At 32.9% G+C, this 24,123-nt stretch overlaps 1 protein-coding gene across 3 annotated transcripts in view; it reads right to left on the bottom strand.

Moving 5' to 3' along the window:
- Nucleotides 1-7,465: 7,465 nt before the first annotated feature.
- TLL1 (tolloid like 1) overlaps nt 7,466-24,123 on the bottom strand; it is a 232,913-nt gene continuing 216,255 nt past the window's right edge. For all 3 annotated transcript variants that reach the window (XM_001150703.6, XM_024356361.2, XM_016952480.3), the window contains 3 exons: nt 22,500-22,713; nt 14,315-14,565; nt 7,466-13,098 (listed from right to left, as the gene is read on the bottom strand). In XM_001150703.6, the coding sequence (XP_001150703.1) occupies nt 12,964-13,098; nt 14,315-14,565; nt 22,500-22,713 (600 nt within the window). In that variant the 3' untranslated portion in view covers nt 7,466-12,963. The remainder of the gene's footprint in view (nt 13,099-14,314; nt 14,566-22,499; nt 22,714-24,123) is intronic.

Here is a 24,123-nt window from a genome sequence, read left to right as displayed (position 1 = left end):
AAAGTGGGATGACTGAGTCATATTTTTAGTTGTTGAGGTACCTCCGTATAGTTTTCCATAATGACTATACTAATTTACATTCCCACCAACAGTGTATAAAGGTATTTTTTCCTCCACATCCTTACCAACACTTCTTATCTCTTGTCTTTTTGATAATCACCATACTAACAGATATAAGGTGATATCTCATCATAATTATAATTTGCATTTCCCTAATTATTAGTGATATCTCAAGAAATTAGGAAAAAAATGTTTCTTGATGCAATAAGGTCACTTGTGATAAAGCCACAACTAACATTCTATTCAATAATGAAAAATTAAAACTCTTCCCAATAAGATCTGGAGCAAGACAAGGAGGCCCACCCTCACCACTTCTATTCAACATAGTATTTGAAATTTGTGCCAGAGCAAATATTCAATAAAAAGAAATAAAAAGCATCCATATAGAAAAGGAAGATGTGAAATTGTTTGTTTGCTAATGATATAATCTTATGTAGAGAAAACTCTAAAGATGTCAGCAAAAAGCTGTTAGAACTAATAAACAAATAGGGTAAAGTTACAGGATAAAAAATCAACGCAAAAAATAGTAGCATTTCTACACAGTAACAACAAACTTTCTGAAAAAGAAATCAAGAGAACTACCCCACTTACAATAGCTACATAAATTAATATACTTAGGAATACATTTAACCAAATAGGTAAAAGACCTTACACTGAAAACCATAAAATGTTGATGAAAAAAATTGAAGAACACACAAATAAATGAAAAAATCCCACATTCACGGACTGGAATAATTAATACTGTTAAAATGTCTATATGACTCCAAGCAATCTATAGATTCAATACAATCCCTATCAAAATTCCAATAGCATTTTTAATAAATTCATATGCAACCATAAAAAAATCTCAAATAGCCAAGGCAATCATAAACAAGAAAAAAAGCAAAACCGAAGGCATCACACTACCTGATTTCAAACTATATTGCAAAGCAATAGTAATTAAAACAGCATCATACTAACATAAAAATGGATCAATCAACCCAAAAATAGAGAGCTGAAAAATAAACCGACACATGTATATAGTCAATTGATTTTCAACAAAGCTGCCAAGAATACACAAAGGGAAAAGGACAGTCTCTCAATACAAAGTATTGGGAAAAGTAGTTATCTACTTGCAGAAAAAATGAAATTGGACCCTTATTTCGACCTGAAGCTATAAAACTGCTAAAACACAAACACAGGTGAGAAACTGCACAACTTTACACAACACTGGTCTAGGTAATTTTTTTTTAGATTTGATAACAAAAGCACAGGCAACAGAAACTAAAATAGGCAAGTGGGATTACATCAAAATAAAAAGCTTCTGCACAACAAAGGAAACAATTGAAAGATTGAAGAAACAACATGTGGATTGGTAGAAAATGTTTGTAAGCCATATATCTGTTAAACAGTTAATATCCAAAATACGTAAGAAACTAAATTATCTCTATAGAAGAAAATATAGTTTGATTAGGAAATGAGAAAAGGGCCTGCATAGACATTTCTCAAAAAATATATGCAATATCTATTTACATTTTTATAATAGACTTATGCATGGTCACCTTTATGTAATACTCTAACATGTGGTTAATTTGATTACATTAATAACACTTGGTAGCACTAAAAAGGTGTATTAATTGCTTCCTTTTTATCAGTAAGAATCTCTTTTTCTGGCACAGTTCTCCACCTCTAGACAGAATTTTAATTCTTAGTCTTTTCATTTGACTCCACAAAAGCAAGACTTCCTCCAATATTATTCATTTCAGATGAAAAGAGGTATTTAATAGCTCTCCATCTATGATAAAGTAGGTTCAGGTTTGCTGAAGATTAAGGTAGAATAAAAATGAAATTTCTCTTCATCTCAAACTTCCTATCTCTTTGAATTTGCAAGGTTACCTGTTAAGGCTGAGATCCTTATTCTTTTCAGAAATTTTAAAGGAACAAAAGATGTCATTTTGAAAAACAAATTATTAACTGGAAGTAAAATACGTACAAGTTTAGCATCATTCTTCTGTATTAAACAAACAACTCTTACATTTACAGATTAAATTATAGGTTGATAAGCTAGTCTTTTTAAGGGATTAAAAAATGACTTATCTTTTCATACAGGTAGCTTAAGGTAGTTAAGAAAAATACTTGCTTAAAAATTGAAATATAAGTTTTCCTTATTGCTGAAAATCTAATTTATTTGAGTTGCTGTAAAATGACCTTAGCATCTTAACCCAAATTTGTTTTAAAATACAGATGAGACAAATTGGAGAGAGAGAGAAGTCTCTTTTTTATTCTAGAAAAGTAATTTCGCAGTTTTGTAATGTAACCAAACTAAACATACTTAAGAAGAAAGAAGGATAACATATTTCGTCTTCATTATTATAAATGACAATCTCTTTCTGTATTACTCATATGGTTTATTAACTTCATATCAGTGTTACTCAGAAAATATTCCAGATCTTAACGTGACAAGTACTCATTTTTTGAGTTATGTAATTTTTAGCACATTAGGTTAGTTCAACTTAATTTAATTCAATCTCATTTCAATTCAATTTAAGCAATCTATATAGGAGGTCTTTTAGTGTGCAGTTCTGTGTAAGTACAGAAAAAAATAAATAGCATCTACTTGCTTTTGAGGATCTCAAAACATTGCACAGAAAAAGGATCAACATAAGAATAAACGAAATCAGCATGACAAGTAATTTGGGAGCATACTGAGAAGTGCACTCAAGATAATTTTCAAAACCTTTTCTGTAGTGCTTTCTAAAGCATATTATCTTATAACAAAAGCTATATATTTGACGCACAATATAGTATGAAATTGATTTACCTTGCCTTTCTCTACAGAATTACTTAAAGGAAACTGCAGCATAAAATGCATATTATCTTTATAATTCATAGATAACACGCTAACAGAAATCTTTTATAATATCTGGCATTTGGAATATTTTTCTCACATTGAAGTACAATCTTGATCTCATTAAAATTAATAAAACAGAAAACGAATAAAAATGATTTATAAAATTATCATTTTAATAATGTTCCTTGAAGTTAGGACAATCCTCTGTAGAAGGCTAAAATTAAGGATAACTCAAATACATTTTTACTTCTGGATTCTCATTTGAGTTGTTAACTGTATTTATTGACGATTATCTTCCACTGAAAATTATTAGGTTTTTAAAATCATTTTGTTTCTTAGTAACTACATCATTTGTTGTCCTTTTTCTTCTAATATATGATAGTGACTTTAGGAGATGGATTTCCTGTGATTTTTCAAAAAATAATTGTTCAAAAATATTTCCAATTTTCCTACAGTGTTCCGTAATTAGATATTTAATTGAATTATGGATTCAGCATTTTCTGTCAAGTACATTTTGGCGAAGATTAACAGTCAACCTCTGCACAGATTCACAGCCCTTCACTCTGCATCAAGAATGAGCTTACACCTGGATAGTAAAAGTACAACATAAAATGTTGCTTCATTGTTAACAGGTTCCATTCTATCTGAGCATTTGATCCCTCAAGTCCTAGCTCTGTTGGAAGCTTGAGGATGCCTTAAACATAGAATTATTTTCTTTTTAAAAGTTTTAACCCAATTTTCTGTTTATTCTTGATGGAATATATTAGTTTTAGGCAAGCTACGCTATTACAACTCTAAATAGAAATCAACAAAATTTAATCAAACTGCATAAAATCATGAAAATCATGTACTTAATGGGAAAGCTAATGACTTTCCTTGCTTTTAAGGGAAATAATTTTGAACATATTAGCATTTAAAATCACACTATAAAGAGCAAAGTGAAAATCTGAATTTATGGTTACTTTTTAAATTTAAATATAATTTATATACCTACCCCTCTTTAAAGGGATTCTCTTCGTCACAGACATCATGTGCTCTTGTATGTATTTTACATTCAAGATTCCCATCTGTAATATTGGAATAATAATACTTATCTCACAAGGTTATTGTGCACTCTATAAATGCTGAATCTGAATTAAAAATCTACATACACATGAATTATAACATTTTATCTTAAAATCTCTTGAAAACATGTTTTTTAAAAAATCATAGATCATGTTGTAAAACGCTAAAGGGGAAAAAAGAGAAAGAGAAGGAGATTGGCATTCCTAGCTGGCAATTTGTTTATAATTTATGGTACATATAAATTTTTGTTTTTAATATAGCCAGATATTTAATTCTTATGATTGTGGATTGATTAAAATTGTGTAAAGGTCATAAATACATAATGTACCTTTATATTCTAATATTATGTCATATTATATGTACCAATTGTCTATTTATTGCTTCTCAATTCTAAATATGTTTTTCATTGCCTGCTGTAGAAAACGGAGCTGGTCCCTTTGAAAAATTATCCTTTGCTCTCCTGATGTGAAGCTGCATCAATACAGAACCATGCAGGATGTTGCTGGAGGAAGGGGCTTCTCCTCCTAGTTTTGGTGTCCTTCTCCGCTTCTCTCAGCAGGCTCTGGAAGACTGCACAGCTTCCCTGTAGCCCAGCTACTGGAGTTCAGGTGACTTCCTAAAACCAGTTCAAAATGAGAGTTTTTCTATAGCAAGGAATTAAATTTACGGTCAATGAAAAAAAGCATCTGCAAGTATTAGAGCCAAATGGTTATCCAAAATGTTTGCATTACTGGTTACTGCATTTCTGTCAGCAGTGCATAGAAGTTTCTATGCTATACATCCTTGCAAACACTTGATAGTGTTTAAGGCTTTAGTTACTAATGCAATGGATACAAGATAGTATACTATTCTTTAAATTTGAATTTTCCAAAATAACAGCAACATCAAACATGTTTTCATCTGTTTTTTTTTTTTTAACCATTCTGCTCTCCTCTTCTGTGAATTGCTTGTGTGTATCCTTTGCACATTTATGGATTACATAGGTTGCCTATTTTCTTCTTTAAAGGACCAAGTGGCATTTTAGGATTTCTAGGCCAACAGACAATGTCTTCAAGTCTTAACTTTTCTTGCCAAAAGGCTAGCAGTCATTTTATGTATCATTCTTAGGTCATGGAGTGGACACAAATAGTCAGTGAGCTGAATTTGACTCACAAGATGTAGATTGCCAATTCCTGATCGATGGGGTTGTTTGTATCTCATTGAATTTGAGGGTTTTAAAAATAATCTGGTTCCTAATCCTTTGTCAGATATATATCTTGCAAATACCTTATATCATACTATCTCTCTTACTAAGAAGATCTTAGTATCTTCATATTATCAAATGAATTACATTTTTATGATTTTGATAATTGTATATATTTTGAGGCTCTAGATTTACATTAATCAAAAATTTTTAAATGTTCTAGATGTATTGTTTCTTTTATCATTGGAGTTGCTAATCTTATTCCAAATAGTCTCTTATGCCTAAAAAAAATCAGCTATCATTAGCTTAAAATATGCCCAATATATTTTTTCACTTTCAGCTTTTCTCATACTTTTTTACAAGCATCTTTTCTAAAAGCTCATGGATGACACTTTAATCCAATCTGAATATGCCTTTTCTTACATTGGAAATTTTAGTGTACTTACATTTATTGCAATTACTAGTGTATTTTTTATTTATTTCCTCACTCATAAAATGGGGACAATAAATTCTAACTCACATATCTGTGAGAATTAAATGAACTACTATCTCAGACACTTAGAAAAATGCCTGGAAGATGTGTTTTACATTTTAAATATTACTTATTACTGTCCTTTTACCATTTTATTTTGTGCTGTCTATGTTTCTCACTTTTTCTATGCCTCTTAATCTTCCTTTTATAAAATCCTTAAGATTTATTATTTTATGCTATCTTTCCGTCTCTACTGGTTTAGAAATTATATATCCTACGTTTATTGTTTTGGTTAGCCTACCATTTTACCCTGAACATTTAACAAAATATTAAAGTAATCCTCTTCTTAAACACTACAAGGACCTTAGAACTTTTCAACTTCAATTAATCCTCTCTAGTTGTACATGATATTATATTAGTTTTATATTTACTTCCACTTTCTTCTAAAATTATTCATTAATATTATAATCACATTAATTGTAACAAGATAATGAATATTATTTTATAGTAGTAAATATTTTAAATTGACACCTAACCACCAATTCTTGAACAACTAATCCTTCTTGCATATCATTTAGTTCCTATTTGTAAGTGGTATTTAACAGGATATAAAAATTTAGGTTGACAATTTTTTACTCTTGATATCTTGAAGACTTGATTTCACTATATTCGGTATTGGAAAGTCTGCTATATTTCTAAAAGTACCTTCTTCTTGATGATCTGCCTTTTTCTTTGACTACTTTTAATTTTTTTTAACTTTGTATTAACCAATTTCAGTACTATGTGTCTAATCTTTATTTTTATGTATTTAGCTTTAAGTGCAGCTTTATTTTTATGCGTTTTCCAAGTGCAGCCTTATTTTTATGTATTTTCCTTAGGAATTTTTTGTGTTTCCTGAATGTGAAGATACATGTCTCCCAAAAGTTTTGGGGCATTTCATATATTTATATTGAATATTTTATTCTCCTTCACTGTCTATATTGTCTTCCTCTATAACTCCTAAAAATACATATTGAACATTCACATCTACTTCTCATGTCTCTTAAAATATATTTTTTCATCTGTTTGTCTCTCTGTTGTGTTCTGTGATTCTTATATACTTCCACCTCATAAATCATACCATCAACCATGTCGACTACATTTTTCATTTCAATTACCGTATTTTTTCATTTCTGCAAGTTTATTCTTTAAAAATCTACTCAATATTTTGAAAGTGTCTATAGCTTTTCCACATATTTCGATTTCCTTTCCTTAATTATTTTAATGTGCTTTTCTTTATACTCTACATTTGATCATTCCAGCATTTAAAATTCTTAGAGTCTAATTCTGTTACTTATGATTTGGGATTACTCTTACCTGATCTTTCTATAGATTTTTCTAAATTGTGGCATCATATTCTATGAGGCGTTATCTGTGTGCATAATATGTTGCCTAGGTTGCAGGTATGTGCGTCCAAAGATCTTTTGTATATATACACACGTGTGTGTGTGTGTGTGTGTGTGTGTGTGTGTGTGCATGCACCTGTACGCATGCTCTTGAGAGAGCTGGGCATTCTAGGGACTTTACTCACCTTTAAAAAATCACTCGTTGACTTGGAGGAGAAGCAAATAGTGAGACAGTGAGGCATTTTACTGTACTGCAATCACACTATTGGTGAAAAGACTCCTTTTTCCACCAGTTAGGTCAGCATTGATTGGAGATAATGGGTTAAATCTGTTTCAGATTTAGAACTACAATTTATCGAGTGCTGCTGGTGCTAGTATTCGGTAGCTCTTTTTGTAAAACATATTGTTTACAAAAAGCCCCAATTGTCCATCCTGAGGTTCAGTAATTTATAAATTAAAAATACAAGTAATACATGCAAAGAAAAACTTACTTTTATAGGACAACTGAATTTTTTTAAATGCTCAAATGCAGAACCAAGGATGTTTATGTTGATGCTAGTCTCAAAATACAAAACCACACAATTTTGCAGAATGCTCCCAAATGGCAGTAGAATACACATGCATGTTTCCTTACTGAAATTTCAACTTTGGGGGGTTACTTTAAATTAATGCTTATCTCTTTAGTATGTAAACTGCATGAGAGCAAAGATTGCTACTTTTTCTTTTTTTATCTCGAATTCATAGTACTTAGCACAGTATGAAGCATATTGTTCAGTGAATAAACAGAATAAATGAGTGAGTAAAATACATTGTACTATGCGTTTTGGTTTGAAAATGGCAAAACTTATTATGAGCGACCTTTTAATCCCAGGGAATTCAAACACATCTAGTACACATATAGTAAAAGTATAAAAATTGAAAACTTTATGAAAAAATTTTTCATAAAGAAATGTTTCATAAAGAAACGTTGAAAAATTTATGATTCCAAAGGAAAATTTTCCTGCTATTTACATTTTGTCTCAATTATAGTCCCTTCAGGAATAGCCACTAAATAATTTTTAGGGGAGGTTGACATATTGAAGCCTTATGATCTATAAGCCTTTCACTTTGTCCTTTCCAGGCAATCTTTCTGTTTAAACATTCTTAATGTCATTCCTTAAAGTAATTCCTCTTATACCTCTATTACCGCGGTGACATTACTACTGTGTTTTCAATGTCAGCTATCACTTTTGTGAGGCACTAATTCTAACATAAAAATATTACAAGGGAATATAGATGCATTTTTATATTTTGATGGAAATTCATTATATTTAGCTAAATGTTTACAGTTGCTCTTCAAAAAAAAAAAAACCTAACAGAGCTTTTGAATGATAATGCAACTTTTTCTTTCTTAGATTTGTTGTAGAATTAAATATTGTGGCTAATATAATCATCCTATAATATTATTCAATAGAAGAAGCACCATTGAATCTATTTTTAAATATGTAATTTGCAAAATACACTGAAACATTGAGCACATGTTTAAAATAGTGTAAATCAGTTTAGTAACCTTCGTTGCTATTTGTTTTCAGATGCAAGTATGCTCTGAAAATTTGATAGTTGAGCAAAAATAAAATGTTATATAAGTAACTTTCCAGATATAAGGACAATACAGACAGACAAAGTAAGGTCAGAGGGACTGGTGAAGCCGTTAGCTTGTATTCATATAGAAATATAACAACAGAAGCAATGTCAATATTTACTCATATACCTCCAACCTGGAAATAAATAAAGATAAGCCCTGATCGCTAGGACCTTCTAAGTGCCTCAATCTGTGTAGAGTTTAATAGATCTCTTTTCAACTGCTTTTTATGCAGATACATTTCCACCTACAAGTTTTTTGAAGTTAGAAGTTAATATTCATTGTATTCATTTGCTGCTTAGAATATTGGATGAGAGGGAGGTTATATATAGTGAAATGTGCTCAGAGCCCTATAATTCCTTTGTTTTCATCCTGCATGGGTACCTGCATTAGGGTGTCATGGCTGGAACTGGAGTCACGTGACCAGCTTGGATTCAGGTTCAATATACTGGAGTGAGGGAAAGTTAGGCAGGTTGGAAACTAGACAGTGAAAATGTAGATGTCAGAAGAAAGTTTGGAGACAAATAATACTATTTCACAAAATATCAGAGCCAGCCTTTCCACTTCTTGTTTCCTAATCTAATGACAAAATTTCTCAGTTTTATAACAATAACATAAAAAACCAAAAGCTAAATATTCATTGGAAACCAATTACCATGCATTGAAGCATAAAAACTTTCAATTCATTCACAGGCCACCTTTTTTCTCTTTTTGACAAGTTCTTATTACACATTTGTTGTTGTAAAACAGAAAGCATTACTGCAATTCAAATTATATATCTTTAGAAGGCAATTATATTTTCTGCTCTCCTCCTCCCATGCCTGATTTAACAAGTGGCATCAAAAATTTTCCATAAGGCAAGTCTTATTCTTATTAGTAAATAATAGTTTCCAAATATTTGATAACTGTTTTAAGTAAGTTATAATGTCACATAGGGTTGCAGTCCTTCTAAATCTACATAAAGATATAATTTAATGTTTCTTTTAAAAATAAATTTTAACCTTACAAAAATAAAATTAGTCATTTGATGCTTTTAGAGATTTTTCTACATGGCAGAACAAAATTTGATATTTGAAGCTTACCACCAAAAATACAGCAGTATTACAAACCAAATAAAAGAGACCAAGCTATTTTAAAACAAAGTTAAACAGAATTTGAATCTCATACTGTGACATATTAAAATGAGCCACAGATAGCAAAAATCCAGCCAGTATAGGAATGGGATACTTGAGGGTTTTGGAAACACAATTACTTCTCATCCATTTCTTTTAAAAAGTTATTTTGTCCATTTAAGTCACGATCTCCTAATAAAATACAGTTATTTTCAAAATTGACTTTTAAAAATAATTTAATAAAATCAAGTGAGAACAGTGTTTTTTTTTTCTATGTATAGTCAGTTAGGACTTTGGCAAATATAAAGCACAACCAATATACTGATGTAGGGTGGAAAATAATTTAAAAAATTAATTTAATAAAATGCCTGGAGCAGTAAGTAACAATTATTAACAATACAACAATGAAGCTGTCTGTACTTTCATTTAACAACACACTTAAGGCAAATGTTGAATTAATATAAAAATAATATGTGGTAAACTGATACTTGACATGATACAATAAAAATTAATTTTCACGTTGAAGACCTAGTTATGACAACATCTCTATATGCCTTCTAAATACCTAATTTCTCAGTTGTGCAGAGCATAGCTCACTATGGCCTAATAAGATGTCAATCAGAATATCCAGAATATTTCTTAATATAGAGCAATACATTTCCCCTACCACATCAGGCAAAATAATTTAATATATTTATTTTCACAAAAGGCTCATACTAACTCCAAACTATAGGGTTTTTTGATTTTCTAGTACTAATTCTGATTCTTAAAGATAGCTATCATTGATATTCTAAATTTCATGCTGTTCTTGAAAAGAACAAAATGCTTATCCTGTAAGTTTTACTCTAATTCACCCCTAAAATTTACTTTATGTGGGAAAGTTTCACCATAAAAAATCTACTATTTATATAGGTCGAGATTGATTCTACTACCTTTGTAGAACAAGCAGAGGCTCATTTGTATAAGACAAACTGGGTTTCAACATCTAACTTTACACTGTGACTCTGGGAAGGTTACATAAATTCTTTGAGCCTCACTTTCTGAACTACAAAACGAGAACATGATGACAGTCCTCAAAGTGTAGCATGGAATTTAAAAAGAGCTAGTGCACATTCCTAGCACACGGGTAGGAGTAGTATAGAACAGTATAGGTGTTAATGTTAATGACTTTTTCTCCTCTCTTTCCCATTTCTGGCATATTTTGGCTAACGGGAGATTAGTGAGAAAATATGGAAGAAGTTACTGGAATAAATCAGCTCTACTAAAAGGCTCATCTACATTGCAGGCAATAGTTATACATTTTCAAAGTAACATTCAATAAGATCAAAACATTGGTTATAAAAATGTATTTACATATTACAATTCATATGCAAGAAATTTTTTCAGGGCAACAATTTAAGAAAAAAACAGATAAGCTACATCTGTGTGTATACTTTAATTGTGTAAAACTGAAAGAATACACCCAATTGTATTCAAGGTTGTATGCTCATGGACAGGTAACAGAAACAAAGCTACTTCATACAGTAATCTATATTGACATCAAAATAGAGTTTCTCTAAAGGAAAGAGCCTTTTTTTAATGGGATTGATCAAAATTAGAAGTTCCCATTATTTGTCCATGAAACCTAAGGAAGGTGCTATTTCAAATGGAATTCTAGTAGAACTTGGCACATACATTTTAACTTTTCAACCACCCATTATTTTTTACCTCTTGTAGTTTCACTCACTCAGACAATCACACATCTACATTCATTAATTTTAAAAACACACATGCCTTTAAAGCAGAAAATTCATCCTCAAATTACATTTTCTACAAAAAAAGCAGGACACCATATTTATATCCAATGCTTCAGTCATGGAAATGGATTTTCTTCATAGAGCTGTTAATTAACATATACTATTATGTTCATCATTTCAAAAGGTGTGTTTTAGGAGGATCTGTTTGATCATGTGCAAGAATTCTAAGGCATTATAAGTAGTTGTTCCACAGGACAAGTGCTGCCCTTGCAATGATATACTCTTGATATATTTGACAAGTCTTTAGTCTTCAAATGCCACCAGCCATAGGGAGACATTCGTAGTCTACAGGTGGGTTGGCTCAAAGGTCAAAAACTTGTTTGAAAAAAAGTTTATGGAATAGCACCATAAGAAGTCTTTCAGAAACAAATCTTTTTTTTCCAGCATTGCGTTTTGAAAAAATGAATCCCAGGAAGAGAAAAATGAAAGAGACCTTTCAGTTCTCACAAGGCCTACTTCTGCTTCATTTCATTTTTAAAAAATAGATTAACCATGACAACATCAACAATAATAATACAACAATAACAGATCGACAACAAAGGAAAGACAATAGCAGCAGCAGTAACTTGAGTAATGAACCATCCAGACAGTCATTCAGAAGAATCCTGCTCACACCTCTTCGGAGTTTTCTCATAAGGTTCATAAGACATCACAGGCTTCTTGGATTTGGTGTGAAAAGGCAGCACTTCCAAAAAAAGAACTAAGTTTACCAATTCACTGGGCGTTTTCCGAGACTTAAAGAACTGATGTCTAGAATTTAACTGCAATAATTAGACACCATTGAGATTTCAAACTCATCTAAATGTAAGTACACTAAAGTGGTTTCAAGATCATTTGTGTTTCAGAGGTTAAGCTGGCCTGCAAGTGGAAATAATGAAGCTGAAATATCCCAGTTTCCAAACACCAGACACACACATACACATGGAAAGTACAAATCACCCTCAAAAGACTCCCATTTCACATTCACCTTATATGGATCTGGTTTACACTGTATCCAAGATACAAAGTCAGCAATTATCCTAAGACAACCAAAATACTGTTTTCCAGTTTACGACCTGCAAGATCATTTTATGTCCCTAAATCTTGACAAATTGTCAAAAAGAACACTGCAGGGTCACAGTTCCTGAATTAAACTGTCTGAATTGTGAGGCATCTATTTCAAGCTGTGAACAAAAGCTTGTAGAGTCTTCCTTGAAGTATATGATGCCCTTTCACCAGCTTTATTAATACCATCAAGCATGGAGTTCAAATATCCTTGTAATGCTGATGAGGGTTTCGCTGGAAACTTCTCTTTTAGTACAAAGATAATTCTGGTCTTACAGGGATTTTTTGTTCAAACTCTTTGTATAAAACATTTGTGCCAATATCTTCAGTTTTAAAAAAAATATGTCTTCTCTCCATTATGCACATTCCTTTGTGTTCTGACAGAGGTTTTGGTGTTATTTTTTGGTATGTGTGGTATCTGGATATCTTATGCTTTTGTATCTTATATGAAATCCCTTCTTGTTGATTGTGTCATCAGTGTGGAAATGAATTAAAACTGAATCTCCAATTGAATAAATCTCTTCTGGTGGCTGAAGGAAAACAAAAACAACAAGCAAGTAAACAAGCAATAAAACGAATCACTTTTTCTTCAGTGTAACGCATGTTTGGGAATACTTGTCTTTGGAATATAATTTAATCCTCCCAACAACCTTGGAGAGTAGGTGTAATCAACTTCTTCACTTTATAGAGGAGAAAATGGGATTCGGAGAAGAAAATGACATGCTAGAGCTCACGCGACTAGTCAGTGATGTAGCTGAGCTCTGAACATACATTACATTTTCTAAGTTCTGGGCACTTTTCTCTCTAGAACTTGAGTGTTTTTCCCTAAACTTTTAAGCCAAGTTCTCTTGATTTACAAATCAGTAAAGTGAGGTTCAGAGAGTGTAAAGAGATACTAAATGTGTTTCAGAAGCTGCTCTGGAGCAGAGCCACTTCCAAAATCCAAATTGTCCATTATTTCTTGTTTTAATAATCTAAGCACCAAGAAGCTTTTTCATTATATTTCAGTTGTCATTTGGGCAAGAGTTCAACAGTATTACTGAAGCAATAGCTACTGGTAGACGTTTGAAAAACTGGGACTACTATCTTCAGGACAAAATATGTATTCAGAAGACTATAAATATATAAATATTAATGCAGTGAATCCTGGGGGAAAAGCACTGAGAAAACCTCATGTTTTTCTTTTCCTTATTTCTCATGGTAACGTCTTCTGACCTGTACCTGCACTCTGCACCTGCACAAGTGACACTCTGCAATGGAACAGTGTCTCTGTAGCACTGCCTGTATACACACACCAGTGGCTGACCCTGCCACTGCCTCCAAATATATTTGTTAAAAAGAGAATGTGAATTAGAATGCTGTGCATATTATTTTTTTCCTTTATGCTTTAATTCAGAAACGTGACAGAATTGTCTATGGTGTGTGTGTAAATATGCTGCTGTTAGATTAAGTATTTAAATATTTATTGCATAATAAGAAGTTAGAACAATGGAAAAGTGACAAGAAATTATACCTACTGATTTCATCGGTTTCACCTGATATTATTCAGGCAAATTCATTAGAAGTGGAGAAGTGATAAGGGTAGAGATGGGTTATATTTTGTCAAGCCATTTATAATACAATGTAGCCTTTTTTTTTTTTTTTTTTGCAAAAAGCATTGCCAACTTGTGAATGGTACACATATCAATCATGAATCAATAGGCATCTTTAATCATGTCTAGGGTATTCTGTTGGTGGTATATTTACCCCGGATCCACAGAATCGACCAAGCCCCACAGCTGTTGAATCAAGACCATCAAAGAGCTCCACATAGTCATAGCCACAGTCTGCTTCTTCCTCCACTTCAAATGTCTGGAAGGATAATTCAAGTCGAGAGCCCCGTTCTGATACTAATAGCCATTCACAGTCAACCTGTCCTGGGTAGTTGTTATCACCAAACTGAGCATGTGAGTACAGATCTCTTGGTTTTGATTCTGCTTTCAATCGTCCGCCACACTCTGCCCAGGAAAGAAAAATAAAATGAGTAAGGTCAATGAGCTTTAACGGGTCCAATTTAAATTTCAGTGTAGTTTCAGTGTAGCCTAGCCATTGTCTAACTTCTGTTTCTACTTCCAGCGTCAGATATGTTTTCCACAACTGGAGAGTCAGATAGTGTCATGGGTGTCCACCCAGGCCCCAGACATGGACGACCTGGGTTGGAATCTCAGTCCCAATGCCTGCTGGCTCTGTGACTCTGGGTAAGTGATGTCTTTGAGCCATATTTTTCTCAAGGGTAAAATACAGATGAAAATAATGGTACCAATTTTAGTGAGGTCTGAGAATTTAAAACATGAAAATCACTTAGAATCTACCACTTAGTAACTCAATAATTTTTAAAATTGTTCTACCTAATACTGTCTCTAGTCTCAAATAACTATTTTCATAAAGAAGATGCCAGAGTATTAACTCAAGTTTAATCGTAACAATTTAAGAACCCCAAATGCAAAGAAGTAAGAAGTAACTTAAAATTCAACAATAGATATAAAACTCCTCTGCGTGTGTTTGTGTTATATAGAACTTTCTATATAGAATATATACAATAGTAGTATTTTACTTCGATAGAAATATTTATCTCACTTGATGGGGAAAAACCTACATATATCATTAATTATAATTATCTTCGCAGTTCTACAACCTATCCAACAATAGCCTGTGTTTATTACATGAAAAAATGGTAAATGTTCCTCAAAGCTCCTTTAAAAAAGATAAATTAATAAGCATAGGCTATACCAGTTATTTTTGAGTGAACTTTGTTGCTCAAGGTAAATACACCAAAGAAATAAATAAGTGTGCATAAAGCCTTTTAGTTAGTATAATTTAGAGAATAAAAGGTTTCAAACACACTTCTCAGGAACACTTTGTAGTCAGAGCCCCAAAGCTTTTTTTTTTTTTTTTTTGAGAAGAACTCTCGCTCTATCACCCAGGCTGGCATGCAGTGGCGTGATCTCAGGTCTCTGCAACCTCTGCCTCCCAGATTCAAGCAATTCTCCTGCCTTACCCTCCCAAGTAACTGGCACTACAGGCGCTCACTACCACATGTGGCTAATGTTTTGTATTTTTAGTAGAGACAGGGTTTCTTCATGTTGGCCAGGCTGGTCTTGAACTCCTGACCTCAAGTGATCCACCTGCCTTAGCCTCCCAAAGTGCTGGGATTACATGCATGAGCCACCACACCTGGCCAGAGCCCTACAACTTTTTAATTACTGGAGATTAAATAAAGGCAGAAAGCCTACAATGCCCCACCAACCTATCCAAGCAAGCGTGGTGGTTAGGAGGGAGATAAAAGAATGGGATATGAAAAGTGTCAGGAGAAAGTAAAGTTTCTTTCTGTCCCTGTTTGTCAAGGATTGAAAGAGTTTCTGGGAAGCAGGAGTTTCACTGCTAAAATGAGGAATATCCCAGGGGAAATCCAATGTGGTAAGATCTGGAGAAGCAAAACCACTGGATAGCCAAGTACAATTGTAATACTGTCATGGTAGTCTGTGACCAGATAGTCCTTAGTGAAGATGGTTAGGCAGCTGAAATTCTAAATTGGACTTTTCAGATTTGAATATAGTTTACCCATATTGTGGTTTGTTGTCTTTTAAATAACAAAATATTTCTGAATTACGGGTATGGAACCCCTTTCACATATGTCTGAATTCATGTGTGCCCAAGCAAATCTATGGGCGTTGTCATAAACAACAGCAAATTCAGAGACCTTTGTGTGACTAACATATGAAGGAACTTGCAGCTAGGGTTCCAATCACAAGAATGACTTCCCCATTGGGCTGTGTTACACAGTGAATGTAAATGTCCCTCCATCTTCCAAATGGTAGATGAGTATCTCACACAACCTACTGATAGAGGTGCCACTATTACAAATGTATTTATGTGAGGAAATATTCCTGAAAGCTGGAATACCAATTAGCCTTGGGATTTTATCTCCCAAGTCCCACAGACTGGAAGCCAAGCACCTTCCCTTTCCCACTACGGTGGCTTTCTTATCTCAGTAACTCCAAGAATTATTTGCCCCTTCTTGGGATGGAACTCCCAGTCAAATTGCCCAGGTGCAAATCTGGCTCTGTTCTTTACCAGCTGGGGGACTTTTTTCCACAATTTCTTTTCTAAAAAGGGAATCATCCATAGTACTCACATCATAGGGTCCAGATGAAGAGTGCATAGGTTCATATATGAAAAATGCTTGAAAGGTGCCTGGCATAGTAAAACCCATATAAATTTAAGCTACCATTATTATTGTTATTATTTTCCTATGAGCACATGTAAATGCCATCATCTGTACTCTAGGATCCACTCAGGTATGAAATGAAAAACCAGGAAAATTGAACAACAATTTAAAGCACTATTAATCTTCTATTAGAAAGGAAAAATTCTATTTTTGAAGGCCAGTAAAATATTTTGTGAAAAATATTTCTGAATTCAACATGTAAATATGTAAATCACTGTAATCTCATTTACAGATTTTTAAAAATTCTACCTCTTCTCCAAGTTTGAGAATTGACTGATATATTTTGCTTTCAGCTTTTTAAAATAGCTTCAGCACTTGCATTACTTTATTCCACAGCCCAGGAAGAGCTGCAGGGGAGGACCCGGAGATCTGGTACAGGCAGCCTTTTGTGTGTCTGCCTCACAGATACAAGTTAGCACCACAAAGACCAGGATCCAGAAGAAGCAACCCTTTGCCAGCCACAGCTGGGAATAAAAATCAAGGAAGAACTGAAGAAATTAAACAGAAGAGGAAAAATGAGTTCATAGAGGCTTTATGAACCTGAAAATCACTGGAAGTTGTCTTTATGGAACTTTATTAAACACTTCTAGAAAAATGGCCTACATTTAAAAACAAATGCCTTAAATTGCATTTAAGGACAACAAGAAGTTCCCCCCGCCCCCGGTTTTGCTTCTGCTTTCGTTTATCTGTTGCAGTGCACACCCTCATTCCTATGGATCACCGCTCAAACTAATAAATCTGGAATTAATTTCTAACCGTGACACACACACACACACACACACACACACACACACCCATGACAGAATTCAGTCCACAGGATGAATTTGTAAAGAATGAAATGAACATTTGAATGCTATATGCAAAAGAGGTGTGATTTTATTAAACTGTAATTACTGTTGCACCAACCTATAATATGCCCTGAGAGAAATTCCAGAATAAAATAGGCAGCCTGAGGGCAATTGCTTCTGAGTGTTTTCCAGAATCCTCCCTGCCACTCAAGCAATGGTCAATAGGTCATTTATTGTAATAGGTCATTTTAAAAGATGCTTTTTAAATACGGTGAACACATTTTCATCACAGATTTCATCAAATCTACCTATTCATTTACCAAGTCAGAAAAATATAAAACCAGTTATTTAGTATGTTGGCAATAGCATTTTTACATCAACTAAAGAACAGCTGCCAAAGCGGTTCTTACAGAATTCTGAGAAATGGAAAATGAAGCTGAATAAGAAAGGTAACAAGAAGGGAAGAGAAGCCTAGGGTGAACTTCATTTTAATTTGGAAAGACAGGTTTGTTTATTTCCTGGTAAAGTATTAAACTCCAAGAGAAACCTTGTAATTTGACCTATAAATGCTTTTAGTGAACATTCCAATTTAATTGATTTAGATCAAATAATTTCCTTTCCAAAGAGTTTAATAATATATTATTTTTGAATGTCATTGACAAAGAGCATGATGTTTTATGTTACAGAAAAGAAGTCCCAAGAGACAATGCTTTGATTTTAAAAATTATTTTCTCTCCATGTTTCTCCTGTTTTTCTGTTTTGTAGCCATATCCTCTTAGAAAAGACACAGGATTTTTTTTTTTTACTAAAGATTTGTTTCCTTTAATTAACTTATTTAAGGCTGGAGTAATACTGTTTGTTACCTATTAAAATAAATTTGGAATTAGAATTTGAGCAAACTATCAGAGGAAAAAAGAACTCTTTCCAATTAAGTCCATTTTCCGTGGACTTTTTTTTGACTTGTAAAGAAAAGCAGCCATCATTACATATTACAACATTTCTAATCACCTAGTTCAAAAATTCATAGTGTTAGAAATTTTTCTTGTGCATAAAATTAAAATTGTATACAGAAATATAAATTTACCTAAGCAAATTAAACTGTATACTTAAGGATCCATCAAAAATAGCCGTCCATATTCTAGAAGACAGTAAATAATGAATAAATGCTTTATACACGTAGCAAATGCTGACAGATACAGTACTGGACTTGGCTGTCTTGTCAGCAGAAATTGAAAGATAAATTGAAAATCATAAGTTTAACTTATCAGACTGTAAGCTGTCAATAGGCAGGATTCCCTTCTATTGTCTTAAAAATTCCCACACATTTACATTGTCCAAAGCAGATGCAAAATAAATATTTGATGAAAGAGTAGAATAAATGAACCTGTTAAAGAGATTTTGAGGAGAAATAAAAGCAGACATAAGTAAGAGTATTTCAGCATGTATGACTACTAGAAAGTAACAGAAAAAAGAAGTCTACCAGAAAAATTCCAACCTAGCTGAAAAAACAAACAAGTAACATAAAAAATTCTCAGAATAATAAAGGAACAGGAATTGCGAAGCCAGGACTCTAATTTCAACTGTTATTAACTTCTTGTGCTATTTCAGTTACCATTAAATGTTTTAGCCTCAAATTTCTCATTTCTGAAATGACAGGGCAGGCTTAAAGAATATCCATGGCCCGTTTTGCCTAACAAATTGTGATTGGGGTTGCTCACGTGGGTATCTGAATGGTTGTGAATGAAACAGGGAAATAAAATGAGCCTAGTCACTTATATATTTTGAAAAGATTTACTTAATATTTCTATAAAGAAGAATTCAATCTTCACCTAATAAGAATGACAGTTTTATATTCATTTTCTTCCTAATCCAAAAGTTTTACATGAGAAAGTATTACTATAGTAGCAAGTACACTATCTTTGGAGACAATCAGAATTAGAATAAAATCCAGGCTTTGACACTATTTTAGAAACTGCAAATTAATCATCCAGATTTTCACTGTCTTTGTCTGCAAAATGAGGATAATATCTATGTCATACAGTTCTTTTGAGGATTCAAATATCTATGTAAACTATGTGTGTATGCCTAAAATGCCCAGTGCATTCTCTACCATTGGATCACAATACATGACTGTAGGGAAAAGAAAGAGAGATCAGACTATTACTGTGTCTATGTAGAAAGGGAAGACATAAGAAATTCCATTTTGACCTGTACCTTGAACAATTGCTTTGCTGAGATGCTGTTAATTTGTAACTTTGCCCCAGCCACTTTGCCCCAGCCACTTTGCCCCATCTTTGAGCTCACAAAAACATATATTGTATGGAATCAAGGTTTAAGGGATCTAGGGCTGTGCAGAACGTGCCTTGTTAACAAAATGTTTACAAGCAGTATACTTGGTAAAAGTCATCGCCATTCTCTAGTCTCGATAAACCAGGGGCACAATGCACTGCGGAAAGCCGCAGGGGCCTCTGCCTTGGAAAGCCGGGTATTGTCCAAGGTTTCTCTCCACGTGATAGTCTGAAATATGGCCTCGTGGGATGAGAAAGACCTGACCGTCCCCCAGCCTGACACCCGTAAAGGGTCTGTGCTGAGGTGAATTAGTAAAAGAGGAAAGCCTCTTGCCGTTGAGATGGAGGAAGGCCACTGTCTGCTGCCTGCCCCTGAGAACTGAATGTCTTGATATAAAACCCGATTGTACATTTGTTCAATTCTGAAATAAGAGAAAAACCGCCCTATGGCAGGAGGCGAGACATGTTGGCAGCAATGCTGCTTTGTTATTCTTTACTCCACTGAGATGTTTGGGCGGAGAGAAACATAAATCTGGCCTATGTGCGCATCCAGGCATAGTACCTCCCCTTGAACTTAATTGTGACACAGATTCCTTTGCTCACATGTTTTCTTGCTGACCTTCTCCCTATTATCACCCTGCTCTCCTAGCGCATTCCTCTTGCTGAGATAGTGAAAATAATAATCAATAAAAACTGAGAGAACTCAGAGACCAGTGCCAGTGCAGGTCCTTAGTGTGCTAAGTGCCGGTCTCCTGGGCCCACTATTATTTCTCTATACTTTGTCTCCGTGTCTTATTTCTTTTCTCAGTCTCTCATCCCACCTGACGAGAAATACCCACAGGTGTGGAAAGGCAGGCCACCCCTTCACATGACCTCCATTAAGATAAAATCAGATCCTCTCAATGGAATGTTAATCATAATGCAAACACCGCAAATGGCGTGCATGGGCAGAAGTCATGCAAATTAGGGAGTTACGGAGTTTTACTGCTGTAAGTAACCTTGGGAGTATTATTTTACAGATGAGAAAACTGAGATCCGAAGAAATGATCTTTTCAAAAGTTTCCTGCTAGTTAAGTGTTCACTTGTAGCAGGAACCCAGATGTACCAACACACTGGGACATAATGGAACCTCAGTTATCCCACTTACAAGGGGTAAAAAGAGACAGTATAAAAGTAAGTTTTTATAAAACTAAGAAAAAAATAGATAATCTTAAAATACTATATCATCAACTATTTAAACAGTTTTGACAGCATGTTTTCACACTACCTTCTTGGAACCTATGATGACGATATTTTCTAAAATCTGATGAACTCTGAGCTATCAGTGAAATATTGATTAAGTAATAGGATTTTATTTTTCCACCCCTTCGTTAGCTGACAAGTTATAAGAAAAATATTCAAAGAGTAAATGTCAAATGTGTGGAAAATCTCTCATTAGCATGACATTTCTCTGGTCCATGTAAGATTTTCCTCATGCCATAATATTTATATTTATATTAATCATAAGAAGCAATTAATTTGCATTATTGATAGAAGACCAATGATTACTATTATTAATCAGATTAGTATCCTGACAATATCTTTATCACAGACTTCAATATAAATCTAATGCTCATAATAAAATATACTAGAATGAAAAATAATGTTGGATAATGGAATAGTTAAAATTATGAATTACAAAATCAAGTGAAAGAATAAAAACAATCAGCAGAAATTCATGACAAAATTTCACTAAAATTATTTCATGGATGAATTTGTATGTTTTTATACTGTGTTTTCCACCAAGGCAAATTTCTCCCGTGTATCAATCGTTTATGCATCAGCAATGCCACTAGGTGTCAGTATAAGCTAAATGACTAGCTAATATACATTTAACTGATATATTGTCTTAACTGAATGAAAAGGGGACATTCTCTAGATATTTTATGGAACATATAACTAAACTGTCTCCAAACTATAAGTAATGTTACTCTATATTTTTGTCTAAAATTTTTCATGTTTTTCTAAATTAAATTCTATTTCTTTAAGATTTCCAGAGCAGTTAGTCGAAATCTGTAAGAGTAAATTAGAGAGTAGGATTAGGCAAAAGATCATGTTGCATACCAAATAAACAAAGGAAAAATAGAGGCTCTGCCAAATAGATCAGTCTTAAACTTATTTATAAAAATATATTAATGTAAAATCTAGCTAATCAGATAGGTTATTAGATAAAACATACATTTTTAATAACAAGCCATAGATTTCTATCTGTTAAATATAACATGTAAATCAAACTGCTAATGTTAATATGAAATACATTGTATAAATATTTAGGTACAGTTCTACTTAAACAAACTGCACTGTTCTACTTAAACAAACTGCACTGATCACAAATCAGACAGAAACTAGGGTTTTCCTAAAGCTCAACAACTGCAAAGATCTTTAGGTAGGATGCTGTGTGGTTCTGCAAATATTTCACAAAGTGCTTCAGTGAAATTTTATCTGCTATGCTTGGAGATTTATTTACAATCCTATTATTGAACCAAATTCACCAGAAGAGAAACCTGGATCTCAGTCAAAAAAGAGAAGCATGACTCGAATTTGCTGACCTGTAGAATGTGTGGCTTGAAAGCCTTTTCTTTGAACAGATGCATCAGAAACAAACCGAACAAACATTTTATTTCCAGTAGCCACAAGGGGATCTGGTATCTTGTTGCCACATAGTCGTCCAAGAATCGGTGACTTTTCTGTTTCTCCATCAAATACTTCTAAGTGGTCATAAGCACATTCTTGATGCTGCTCAATCTCAAATTCATTAAAGGCCTTTTTTAAAAAGAAGAAATAATTTTAAAAAAATCACTCAAAATGAGATAATTTTTGGGAAAGAAATACATATCAATAAAATATGTTCAGGGCATACTAATAATTTAATACATTTACAGCATAATTGAGAAAGATGTGAAATCAATAAAATATGTAATCTCTAAAAAGACACAATGAGGAAAACAATGTAATAACTTCATATGAAATTCTACTATTTGGCTATTAAAACCAATTCTACTACTGCAATTCAATCTCAGAATTTAAACAGAATATAAAAAATGGTATTTTATTCTGAATTTAATCCAAAGGATTCATCAGAAAATTTCAAACAATCATATTAAAAGATTGGGTCCTTCTGGGTTTGATAATCATAGAACCCGTTGAACATTATCCTACCCTTAGGCACTTAAACTAAACTCAATAAAGTATTATTATATTTTTACAAAACTTAAATGCAACAAATCTTCATAGCATAAATGAAAGGAGAATAATTTTCACTATATGTTTGTTTATTTAGCTCTTACAAACCATATCATTAGCAAACACTGATAATACTTAATGCTAGAATATTTTTAATTTACTTTTCATGTAGATGGTACACTTATTTTAATATTGGACATCTTGGAGAGTTTGAATGCTTTGCTCTTATTTATGACATTTAAAAACTATTCTAATTTACCTGTGTTGTAATTTTCATCTGTGTGACTTAGCACATTTAAAATAAAAAATAATTAAATGTATAACACACTACAGATCACAAAGGAAAGTTTAATTGAGATGGACTGAAAATAACATTGTCCAAGCTATTAATAATTACATAAATTACAGGTTATTTGCCATTGCCAAAGGCTCTTTCCTTTCCCCAGAAAAACCATCATACATTGAAGAAATAAAGGCGTCATTCCTACTTAAGTCTATAGAAGAAAACTAAAATATTATAAAGCAAATAAACATGAAAAAGTATGAAATATATTTCAAACTTTGTTAATTTGCTATAATCCCTCCAACAAAATATTGGCACATAAATTTTAATATACTTATTTTCTTTGATACAGTTTTGCTGAAGTGATCATAATGTTCAGTCTAATTGAAGACATACAAAAAAAAGACTAAAAATTACTCTGTCTCAGTGTGAACCCACTGTCTATTCCATACCACACTACATCACCCACTATCACTTCTGACTTCGGAGGAGTGAGGAAAGAAATGAAATAAACAATTCATGTTAACTAGGGAGTAGAAGAAAGGAATGGAGTTACTTAACGGAAGAAAGAAAAGGGGGGGAAAAGCTGATCTCTCTTTTGTCTCTTTCCACTGCACTCTACTTAAAAAGTAGAAATAAAAAAAATTATAACCAATAAGCATTAGAGTAATTGTTTGTTATAATCATTATGGATGAAAAGGAATGCT

The sequence above is a fragment of the Pan troglodytes genome, chromosome 3 (assembly GCF_028858775.2).
Source record: "Pan troglodytes isolate AG18354 chromosome 3, NHGRI_mPanTro3-v2.0_pri, whole genome shotgun sequence".
Lineage (NCBI taxonomy): Eukaryota > Metazoa > Chordata > Mammalia > Primates > Hominidae > Pan > Pan troglodytes.
Note: the sequence above shows the minus strand (reverse complement) of the source record. Positions and strands in the feature narration are given on the sequence as shown.